Source organism: Prionailurus viverrinus, chromosome D2, assembly GCF_022837055.1.
Source record: "Prionailurus viverrinus isolate Anna chromosome D2, UM_Priviv_1.0, whole genome shotgun sequence".
NCBI lineage: Eukaryota > Metazoa > Chordata > Mammalia > Carnivora > Felidae > Prionailurus > Prionailurus viverrinus.
This window is the reverse complement of record NC_062571.1, coordinates 87517226-87528660: the sequence shown is the minus strand read 5'-3', so window position 1 is coordinate 87528660 and position 11435 is coordinate 87517226. Positions and strand designations below refer to the sequence as shown.

General features: G+C 63.0%; 1 protein-coding gene across 1 annotated transcript; it reads right to left on the bottom strand.

Annotated features, from left to right (window-relative positions):
- Window positions 1-399: 399 nt before the first annotated feature.
- LOC125147634 (uncharacterized) lies at window positions 400-10579 on the bottom strand. Its single transcript, XM_047824692.1, has 3 exons — window positions 10177-10579; window positions 6832-7062; window positions 400-2460 (listed from the first exon to the last, which is right to left on the bottom strand). Exons 1-3 carry the CDS (start codon window positions 10577-10579, stop codon window positions 2408-2410), a joined length of 687 nt encoding a protein of 228 aa, XP_047680648.1. The 3' UTR covers window positions 400-2407.
- Between the last annotated feature and the right edge of the window lie 856 nt (window positions 10580-11435).

The window sequence follows — 11435 nt, the reverse complement described above, 5'->3', positions numbered from 1 at the left end:
AACTTTATAGTTTCCCAGAGTTAATAATTGCCTTACTAGTCATTAGCTTGATTTTTCTGCCTAAGGTTTACAGAACTTCTTGAATCCATGGGCTGATGTCTTTCATTTGTTCTGGGAAATTCTAGTCATCATCTTTTTGCACATTGCTTCTGCCCCATTTTCTCTCCTCTCTTTCTTAAACTGTAATTATTAGCGCATTAGAACTTGAGCATGTTCTGGGCGCCTGGGTGGCTCAGTCGGCCAAGCATCTGGCTCTTGATTTTGGCTCAGGTCGTCACGGTTCACGAGTTTGAGCCCAGCGTTGGGCTCTGCGTCGGCGGTGAGGTGCCTGCTTGAGATTCTCTCCGTCCCCCTGTCTCTGTCTCTCTGCCCCTCCCCCACTCACACACTGTGTCTCTCCCTCTCAAAATAAATAAACTTTAAAAACAAAAAAAAGAACTTTTGAGCAAGCTCCACATGCCTCACATATGTTTCTCTGTTCTTTCCTTATCTGTCTTTTCTCTCTGTGCTGCAGTTTGGGTATTTTCTATGAACCTGGCTTCTGGTTCCTCGATCCTGTATTCTGCGAAGGGTGTTGATAGAGTTACTAGTTTCTGACATTGAACATACGGCTGCAAAATATCCATTTGATCTTTTTCTAATTTAGTTCATGGTTTTTTAACAAATATTTCAATTCTCTGGTGAAACTTTCCATCTTTCCTTCAATTTTCTATAATCTATTCATGATAGTTATTTGGGAGTCCTTGCCTGCTAACTCTAACACCCAGATCATCTCTGGGTCTACTCCATGGTCTGGTTTCCCTCTTAATTATGGGCCATGTTTTCTTGCCTCTTCCCATGTTCGGTTAGCGTTTGCTATATGCTTAACACCGCGCACGACAGAGCCGGCGAGGCCCAGGTAAGACTCTGTTCCGCCCATCCTGTCTTCTAGGCGTCAGGCCCGACCGGGCTGAAGCCGGGTGGGCTGACCACGGTGTGAGCCCCCCCTCGCGGCCTGCAGGCCGAGCCCCCCCGAGGCTGTGAGAGGCCTGATGGCCTTTCCGGTGCAGGCTGACTCCCCAGCCTCTCCTTTCCTGGCTCCCATCTGGTGAATGACTAGGAGTTTCACGTCATCCCGTCACAGGCCCGTGCCGCCCAGGTCTCGGGGCCGCGGGCCCCGAGCTCTCCAGGGCGCGTTTGCCAGGGCAGAAGGGCAGGTCAGACAGTTGGGAGGAGAAGGAGGCTGGGGAGCTGAGTTCTGAGCCTGCCCGCCAGTACTGGGGCAGGCTGTGTCTCCCTGCAGACAGCTCCCCGCGGGGTCCCTCGGGCCCAGAGGGGTCGCAGCAGCAGGCCTCCTGGGGTTTGCTTTGAACCCTGCCCGCAGAGGAGTAACCCTAGTACCAGGCCGGGAGAGCACTGGCTGTGCATTCTGAGCGTTCGACCAGCACCGCGGGGATAATTGGTTAATTATTTGGAGAAGAAAATAAAGTGAAATCCCTGGCCAAGCTTCCATATAAATTAATTCCAGATGGATTAGAGTAGCATGAAAAGAAGAGGGGAAAATCACGCTGTAAATACAAGAGGCATATGTAAGTATTGCGCCGAATGGAATTTGATAAGAACTTTCTAGGCACACACCCGAAGAAGGAAAATACGACTGGCTTTCAGTGCGTGCCGTTTCCACATCTACGTATATGTAAGTGTCTTCAATAACTTAAAAGCCAAGTGACAAGCAGGAAAACACATTGGCAACAGAGGGAGATCTCCAAAACTGATGTAAAAAAAATGGAGAGTGGGGGACTAGGACGCAACCCTTTCAATAAAATAAATCCCATGTCTCCGTGAGCCAGGTGCCCCTAGACATCAGAGATGAAACGAAAGGCAGGTGGGATTTACCCGGCACCCAGCTGCACCCCCGTCCCTGCCCCAGGTGAGCCATCTCCTTCCAGGGGGCGCCCCTCAGACCTGGTTTTGATTCTTGGCCCCACCTGCACCCTGGGATTTTCCCTTCAGACCTGAAAGGCCCATTAACATGTTTTCCTAACAAATAGATAGTTTCCCCTGGAGACAAAGCGTGCAGCCCACGGGCAGGGGGAGGGGGGGGGCTGAAAGGGAACCCCAGGAAGCAGGAGGCGGGGCTCACACCCTGCGTAGACGCCCTCCCCATCCCCCTCTCCTGCCCTGGGTGGGAAGTCCCTGACCCAGCCCGCCTCCCCCAACTGCCCTCTCCACCGTATCTGCAGCTGCAGGGGTCCTGTTTTGCCTCAGGACTCCTCCTCAGGGTGTGAGCATCGAGGGGACGGGGACTCTGTATGACCCCGGGGCGGGGCATGAACGAACCTGGGGCCAGGACGACAGGATGCGGCTACAAGGCCACCCCGGTTCCCTCTGGCTCTGGACGTGTGGGTGACTCTGGCTTCCTTCTGTTTTAGAGCTGTTCTACAGCAGTGACACAGGTATTGTTGAGGTAGGCAGCACACGCTGGTAAGAGAAAGTGCCCACTGAGTTGTCATGCAGCAGACACCCAGCCAGAGCGGCGGCCGAGGGGCCCCTGTGTGGGGCAGGGAGGGGACCTGACGCGGGGCCTGAGCCACAGAACGGGACCTGGCCGGGCTCCTCCTGGCCAAGGGGCCATAAACACCCGCTGGTCCAGAAGTGTCCAGGTGCCCAGAGCGCAGGGCCAGTGCCCAGCTCTGCCAGAGCTTCCGGGCTGTGACGCTGCCCGGGCACAGCCTTGCCTGCCCCGGACGCGCCCAGCCCTCGTCCAGGGGTCAGGAGGAGACGCCGCGCAGGGCAGCGTGAGGGCCAGCGGGCCCAGGGAGACTCCCCAGGGCTGGTGCTGCTGCCGCCGTGGGAACCTGGGAATCCAACCCTCGGCCAGGCCGCCCCTCTGGCCGGAGCCGCTCTTGTCAGATGGAGCTCCTGGCTCCCTCCCTCGGCCTGAGTCACCGGGAAGCCAGAGCGGGCCACTGTCACATCACCTGTGCCCGCACACCTCTGTTTACCCAGCCCCAGAAGGGGCGATGACCCCATGTGAAGACAAGGGGCCTGCCGGCTGCCCCAGGTCACCCTCCCAGGGCGGAGCGGGCCGGGCCCCGTCACCGCCCGAGACTTGGGACCCGGGGGGCTGGGACCGGGCCAGGGACAGCCACGGCAAGGCAGGTGTGTCCACCGGGCCGCTGGGAGCCGCCGGGAATGAGGTGTTGTGTAACCTCCCCTTCCTCTCTGGGCTTTTCGATTTAATTGCGAGTGTATTTCCAGCAGCGGAATCTGGGCCACGGTGACGGTGACGCGAGCGGATCTGAGGGGAGGGACCAAGGCCAGGGGTCTCTCCCTCCGCAGTTGTCCCCAAGCTCCTCCAAACTCTGGCTGGCGGGGTGCTCGGTGTGGGGGGACACTGAAAGCCTACCTCCTGCAGAACACATCTGGGTGCAAAGCTGAGAAGCAGCTAGCCTGCAGACCCTCCTGCCCTCCGGGCCAACCCTCCTTCTTCCAGAACCTTCCTTCACTAGAAAGTGGTCGGGGCTGGGTGCCGTGGTGACCGCCCATGGCCTGGATCTCCAGGGTGTCACCTGCTGTGTGCTCTGCCCTGCCCCTGCCTGCAGGTGGCCCCCACCTCAGCTGTAGATGCCACAGGAACCTGGCCAGCGGTGGCTCATCCCTCCCACATCCCGGCCTTTCACAGCAGCCATGTGTCCTCGGGCAGGGCTGACCTCTCCTGGCCTCAGTGTCCCCAAGTACAACAAGAAGGACCGCCCAGGGCCCGGCCCTACCCGTGTGGGTGCGCTCCGAGGACCAGGGACCAACCCACCACACGGGGCTCACAGTGGGCCCTGCATCCACCCCTGGGCGGAGCTGGTAGGGGGACTTGTGGCCTCGACCTACAGGCTGACCGCAAATCGAGCACTGCCCCTGCTGGCCCTCCCGGCCGGGAGGGGGGCCCTCTTTCCCGGGGGGCACCTCCAAGTGGACCGGACACTCGGCTGTCCCGGTGCAGTGTGGGCAGGTAGCTGGGGCCCGGCTCGGGGAGGGATGAGCCCCAGCAGGGCCCACGGAAGGCGGCTTCCTCCCGGATCCCGAGCCAGGATGGGGCGGGGCCTTCCAGGACTCTCTACCGCCCGCCCGCCCGCCCGCCCGAGGCAGATCCTGTCCCGGAAGCAGGCTGAGCCCCCAGCCCCTCCGACCCTAGAAGCGCCTGCTGCCTCTGCTTACACTCAGCTCACGGCACTGGCCTCTCTTCTGGGCGGGACTGAGGCAGCTGGCAGCCAGGAAGGAGTAGGTGAAGGGCAGGCTTTGGGGGTGGCCCGTCACTGGGCCAGGCCACCAGTGACATTTTTAGAAAGGATTTGGTATTTGTTATTTCCAAAAAGGCATCCAAGTGGTCTCTGCGGGAAAGAGCAGCACCTTGGCCTCCTTCCGTGTACTTTACGGCTTAGCGCTGTTCTTATTTTGAATTACACAGCGGCGGGGGTGGGGGCACCCCAATCCTCCCCGGGCCTTGGTCACAGCCCTGCATGGAGCCCAGGAGGGACTTGGAGACCCGGGCCCCAGGCAGGGGCTGCTGAGCGCCCAAGTCAGGCAGCTCCACGTCGGGGCAGGCCCGGCAGCGAGGCAGCCCAGCAGACCATGACCCCCGACCTGGCTGGTGGCCCCTGACCCAGCGACGCCTGTGGGCGGCTCTTGTGGGCATGTCTGCCGGGGCCACTGCCCGCGTGCTCCTGGGCCGGCCTGGCACCACGTCACGGTCAGGACGGTGCCTGGTGCTCCTAGCCAGCGGCTCAGCTCCTCCCCGCTCCGGGGGCCGGTGGGTGGGGCCCGGCTTGGCCTGCAGGGCGGCCTGGAAGCTTCCGGGTTGGGTCGGGACAGGCCTGACTCTGTGGAGTCCAGCCAGAGAAGAAAACCAGATGGGCTTGTTAGGAGCTGGCCCAGCTTCGGGCGGCCGGGCACTGCTCTGGGGGGAAGAAGTGCCGCCGTCCTGCCCCTGGGAGGCCCGGGGCCCTGGCAGGTCCCGGTGGGGACACCCCCGGCATGCCGGCCCCTCTGCTGCCTGGAGGAGGCGTCCCCATGAATTCCAGGCCCCGGGACAAGAGTGACCTTGTCCAAAGCAGAGACCCGGGGTCCAGCGGGACCACCAGGGCAGATGACCCCCTCGGGGCCTCAGTTTGCCTTCACCTCAGCCTGGCCCTGGCACCCCGCCCAGGGGTCGGCCTTCGCCAAGAGCCGTGTCTGCCCGGCGGCTGGGCCTGCACACCCACGGGCAGAACGGACAGCACACAGGATCCCTGGAATGCTGGAGAAGAAGGCCTTCCCTCAGGCTTGGCCTGGCCCCCTCTGGACGCCGCGGCCAGGCTTGGACACAAGCTGGTTTCGCCGCAGCCAGAAAACATGAGGCTCTGGCACAGCGAGACAGGCGGCCCTTCCAGGGAGTGTGGGCAGGGCTCCTGGTGAGGCTGCCGGGGGTGGACAGGCGCACCGGGGATGCTGGCCTCGGGAGCCATCGGGCCGGCCAGGAGGGCCTGCGGGGGGCAGGAGCTCAGCTACGGGGGCTCAGGCAGCCTCAGGTCAAGGCCCCAGACCGGGTTTGAATCCAGCACTGCTGTTTAAGGCGGGGTGACCTTGGCCTCAGTGCCCCGTCTGGGATATGGACACAATAGATGTCCCTAGAGATTTGGTGCAAGCTGGTGACCTTCTATGGGGACCCAGTGCCCCTTCCCCAGCCCCAGCCCCATGCCCCTGCTGGCTTCTCAGGGACATGGCTGGGTGTGCGGATGTGGATAGGGCCCGTTTCCTGCCAGGCCCGCAGCCGACCCCCTGACCGCCGGTCATCTCCATAGCTTCGCACTGACCACCTGCCTTGTGTCCGGGCCGTGCTGGGAGCCAAGGACAACCCTGCCCTCAGGGAGCACAGAGGCCATCGGACGGGAGAGGCCCAGAGGAGACAAATAAGGGGGTTGGGAACCTGGCCTCAGTTGGGGGTACAGGGAAGGGCATCCAGAGCACAGATGTCCCCCGGGTCTTTGCGCGGGCCCCCGAGCATTGTTGGCTGCCACATCGACCTCGTGGCGCACGGGGCCGAAAGGGTCCTTCTTGGGTCCCGTTTACAGGCAAGGACGCTGAGGCCCAAGGGACGAGGCCTCTGCCAAGACTGTGAACGAAGAGCTGGGGCCTGGACCCGAGGCTTTGTCCTCCGGCCCCCAGGACGGCCTCCCCGGCCCGGCCCGCCCCCTAGCCCTATCTTCCTTGGCTGAAGGCCCACCTGCCTCCCCATCAGCCCTGTCCCCAAGATTGGGGGAGGCGGTTCTCAGGGGACTATCCCGTTCCCTGGTGCTCAAGCTGATGCCGGGTGACATGACATCACAATCCCAAAGCCCAGAACACACAACCCGCTCTCTGCTTCCACATCCTGGACCTTGTCCCTGGCCCTGGACCCAGACCCAGGCCTCCACCACCTGTGCCGGTTGCCTGGGTCTGGCCTCCCGAGGTCTAAGTGTCTACGTGAGCTCCGGGCACCCCACTGGCCCTAGTCTCAGCCTGCCTCCTGGCCCCTTTGCCACCCCAGCCTGGTCCAGCTGCAGCTCTGCCCAGCCCCACTCACCCCTCCCCTGTTAAGAGGAGGCTTGGAGGGGCCCCAAGCATTAGAATGGAGGTTTGGGTTGCTGTGCCCCCTGGGTCCCTGCCAGGGCATGCCAGGGGCAGCCTTGGACCAGCCTGATGCCCGCCCCACTGCACTAGCCCACTGCGCTTTCCCAGAGCCTCCCACAGGCAGGCTCTCCTCTCCCAGACGTTTCTAGCAGCTGCGGAGATGTTCTGAGGAAGCTGGAGGCCAAGGTGTAGGGGCCCCTAGGTCCCCACCATTGTGGATGCAGTGTTCTGGCTTGTTCTGTGGAATCAAGGAGAGACATCTTGCCCCTGTTTTCACACCGTGGCCCAGGACGGCCCAGCAGCAGCAGGCTTCCTGAGCCATGGTTCCCGGAGGGGACTGGGAGAGGCCCGCAGATACATTCTGCTTCCTGCTGGCTTCCTTCCGGTAAACATCCTTCCAGATGAAGGGCCGGGCTTTGCCCATGGATTCTGATGGCCATCCTGATGGGAAAGAGAGCAGAGTGGATGTGTGGGCTCCCTCGGCCTTCGCCGCTGGCCCGAGAAGCTTTCCAGGGCGGCAGGCCGTGTCACCGGGGAGCCGGGCCCCCAGGACGGCCTCCCCGGCCCGGCCCGCCCCCCAGCCCTATCTTCCTTGGCTGAAGGCCCACTTGCCTCCCCCATCAGCCCTGTCCCCAAGCACCCCCACCATCATTTTCCAAGGTGGCTGGGCCTCAGAAGAAGCTGCAGGCATCCCTGTGTGGGCTGGAATGTGACTCCGTGGGTTCCCAGGACCCCATGAGGTCCCCCATCGCTCTGTCTAATTTAGAAACGACTAATGAGTCCACTCCCCCCCCCACCCCTGGGAAGCACTGCCATCTGTCCTGGTTTTCGAGGCTCCTCCTGATCCTGCAAAGAGCTGCAGGTGACCTGATTTACCCACAGTCAGAGGAGGAGGTGCCCACAAAGGCAGGCGGCAGCCAGCAGCGGGATCTGGTGACGGGGCAGGCAGGCTGGGCCCCCCAGCTGCACACCTCATCCCAGGGGAGCCCGGGGGCGCCTCGAGGAGGCAGGCCGGCCCTCCGCCTCTGGGCATTGCGGACTCCCGTTCCTGGGAGAACCCCAGGTCTCTGCTCCCACGACCCCCACCAGGGAGGCAGGGACACATACGGGCTCCCTTCTACAGCAAGAGACAGCCATTCTGAGAAGTCTCCGGCAGAAAGGTCACCGCCAGCCTGGAGATGCTCCCCTTGGACGTCATCAGCTGCCCGAAGGCAACCCCTCTCCCCAGCCCGTCCCCTGCACGGTGCCATCCTCTCTGGGACCCGAGTGCCCATCCACAATGCCAGGGCAGGGCCCAGTAGCCAGGGAGGTCCTACCCAGGCACATGATGCCTGTTGGTTCATTCATTCATTTGCTCAGCCGTGTGTCTACTGTTCTTGAGCGCCCCCACGTGAGCGGCCAAATTAGTGCTGGGGACGAGAAGCAGTTCACAGCCCTGGGAACAGACGGGCACTGGGCAGGCGGGGAGAGAGGCCTGGGGGCCTGATGGGAAGGAGACGGGGAGGTTAGGAGGGTTCTAGGCAGGAGATGAGGCCTGAGCTGGAGAGCTTGGGGTGGGGCTGGGAGGAGACACGCAGGGTCTCAGGAAGGGAGAGGGACGGGCAAGGCCCTGGCTGGGCTGGCAGGTGAGGGCAGAGTGCACTCTGGGAGGGCCCCCGGAACCCCTGTCCCCAGGCAGACCCCCACCCCCTCTGAGACTTAACAGCTGTAACTCTGGTCAGGCACAGGCTGAAGAGTAAGACAGAAGACAGGAGCGTCCGTCACTGACCCTGCAGAAAGGGAAGCCCGTATAGACAGTGTGACAGTCACCTGATGGCCACCTGGCTGCGGCTGCCCCCCAGGTCGGGAGGGAGAGGGTAGCGGGGGATGAGGGCGCTTGCTCCGCCCTCCCCAGCGAGGCTGGGTCAGGCCCAGGACAGACCCCTCCCCACTTGGGTCCTGCAATAGGGGCATGCCGACTGCCGTCACCCTGCGTCCTGCTTCCTGAGGCTGCTAGGCAGACGTGGACAGCATCGTGGACAGCCCACGGTTGGGCAAAGCTTGATCGTGATGGTTTCCATGAACCACAAAGCAAGCAGGAGCTGTTCTCCACTGTCCCTCACGGGGCATCTGCTGAAGCGTTTGAACTGGCTCCAAACCAACTCGGGCCAAAACCGCTGAGCTGGGACTTCTCTCCATTCTGTGCAGTCCCCGTTCCTCAGGGGACTCCTGCCCCTGTGGATGGAAGGGCCTACAGACACCCCGGCTCCATCGTGGGCAACCGGCAGTGACAGGACTTGGGGCTGAGGGAGGGGGTGGCCCTGGGCAGGAGGCTACCACATAGCACCGAGAAGGTTGTTCTCACCTGACGAGCAGGTTTGGCCCTGAGCCCGTGCTTCGGGCACCTGGTTCCTGGCTGCCCGGCCACCTCTGGCAGGTGCCCATTGCCCCGGGGGCTGCGTGGGGTGCCCACCTCACCTCCAGGCATGAGGCCTGGCTGCCTGGGAGGAGGTCCCACGTGCTGGGAAAATAAAGGTCCCCAGTGTCCTAAACCCTGGACCCGTGACTGTGTCACCGTGCACGGCAAAGGGGATTCAGGTTGCCAGTGGAATGAAGGTTGATAGACAGCCAACGTGGAGATGGGGGGGGGGAGCGGGGGAAGGGTCATCCAGGATGATCCAGGCAAGGGTCCTGGCAGGGGAGCGGGGGGCAGGAGAGTTCAAGGGATCAGAGAGAGGCACCTACCGGCTTGAAGGTGCAGAGAGGGGCCGGGAGCCAAGGAAGGCAGGTGCCTCTGGAAGGTGGAAAGGGCAAGGAAATGGAGTCTTCCCCAGAGACTTTGTAAGAAACCCCCTGCCCACACCTGGACTCACCCACTCCACACTCGTGACCTCCAGACCCGAAATGGTAAATCTGTGGCTTCTCAAGCCCCTAAGCTGTGGTGATTTGTTATAGTGGCCACAGGAGATTCCCGCACCCTCCTTCTTGGGACCAGGGGTCCTCGTGGAGATGACGACAAAGGTGATGGCGATGGTGGAGGTGATGGCTGCTGCCGCTGCTGATGGTGACATGGCAGCTCACGTGCGTGGCCAGAGGGATGTCCCTGCCACGTTCTCGTGGAGAGTCTGGTGGCGGCCAGGTGCTCGTGACGGGCCCTAGTGAACCCCAAGGGCAGGTAAGACACTTAGGGATGTGGGAAACAAGCCACCCTCTGGTGAGACTGCCTGGGAGGAAAGCCCGGGCGTGGGGGCTGTCCGGTTAGAGGCGAGGGGGGAGGGACTCCTTTCCTTCCAGGTCTCCTGTGGCGGCTCCACGTGACTGTAGCCAGAGGGTCTTTGGTGCCCCTTTCGTGCTGTGGGCTCTGGGAGTTTGTGGGCAGCAGGAAGAGGGCAGGGGGCAGCGGGGTCGGCCTGGGAGCAAGGCACGTGCTGTGCCTGGAGGGCGCCCTCTGTTGGCAGATGTGGCGCGGCCGTGGGTCCTGCAGCAGGGGGCCACCTCCTGGCGTGGCTGCACCTGTGACCCACCAGGGCACCCCGGGGGCGGGGCGGCGCTCTGCCTACGCCTGCTCGGGCTCACCTTCTCTCTCTCCCCGGGCACCGCTCACCCAGCTGGCTCGTGGGGACTTGCTCTGAGTGTCACAGGAGGCCCTCTCTCCCGGGAGTCTCTTGGCCTCGATGGCCGAGTCGGCTTGTCTCTTGAGAGTGTGCTCTTGTGGTTCCTTCTTCCCCTGCCCGCGGCCCCGCCCCACACCTGCCCACACCAGGGCGCCGGAAATGGCAGGATGGGAGCCACGTGGCCTCCACCACCAAGCACTGAGGCCACTGATGGCTCCACGTGGGGTCGGCACTGGGTGCGGGTCCCCTGCACTGAGCTTTGGGTGGATGGAGCCCGTCTTTGCGCCGTGTGGGGCGCACGCCTGGGGCCGGAAAGGCCTCTCTGAGACCCCTGTGGCGCTGGGACTGCAGACGTGGTGTCCCATCTCCCTCCTGACGTCTGAGAGCGCCTCCCTCTGGGCCCTGCCCTGGGCGGCTCCCCAGGCTCCAGTGCAGGGCTGACAGCCAGCACCGCCAACCGGGCAGCGTTTCTGGCGGCCACCTTCGGAAGGGGCCGGAGAAACCGCGCCCCTTCCCCTTGGCTCTCAGCCAAGCGCAGGCAGGACGCGGCCTGCCCCGTGAGGCGTCGCCTCGTGGCTGTCCTAAGACGCCACCACGCGATGTGTCTGTAAACACGGAGGCACCCCTGAAGCCCACCCACATCCTCACCGCCCCGGGCCCCCGCCGCTGTCCTGCGTGCCCATTCGCCTGCCCTGCTGGCACTTTGTGAGGACTTGGAAAGGTACGTGGCTGGGGCAGGCACCTCCCAGGCATGGGCAGGACCAGAGAAGAGGCGCTGAGTGCCGGGGCCGGCACGACCCACTCAGGGGACGCTTGCGGGGGGCTCTGGGCTCTGTGATCCGTAGACCCCAGGAAAGCAGGTCTGGAAACCCCCAGGAGCCAGAGCCCGAGGCGAGCTGGAAGATTCCGGACCCTGGGGCAGCTCGTCCACCGCAGACTCACGTCTGAGCATCCAGCAGCTCTTAGAGAACATTGCTGTCGCTCAGAGAGCATCGTGGTTGCTATGGAAATGTCACCTCACGGGGACAGCAGTGCTCTGTCTGGCGGCTCCCAGAGACCCAACACGGGGTGCTCGGTGCTGTCCTCACCCCACCTTGCTTCCTCCATGCTGTCCCCGTCCCCCTTGCCCCCGCCCTGGGTGGTGCCGCCGCAGCGCTCTCCCGTCCGAAAGGGACATTTACCCCCTCCCTCCGTCCCCCCTCCCTGGCCTTGGGTCCTGGT

Bases quoted from the DNA above. Each gene is read 5' to 3' on its own strand.
- LOC125147634 (XM_047824692.1), bottom strand. From the start codon at position 10,579: ATGGGACACCACGTCTGCAGTCCCAGCGCCACAGGGGTCTCAGAGAGG. The intron at 7,063-10,176 runs GTGAGCCCGAGC...CTTTCCCATCAG, and splicing joins TGCCCGGGGAGAGAGAGAAG to GATGGCCATCAGAATCCATG. The intron at 2,461-6,831 runs GTGGGGACCTAG...TTCTCTTACCAG, and splicing joins AGAACACTGCATCCACAATG to CGTGTGCTGCCTACCTCAAC.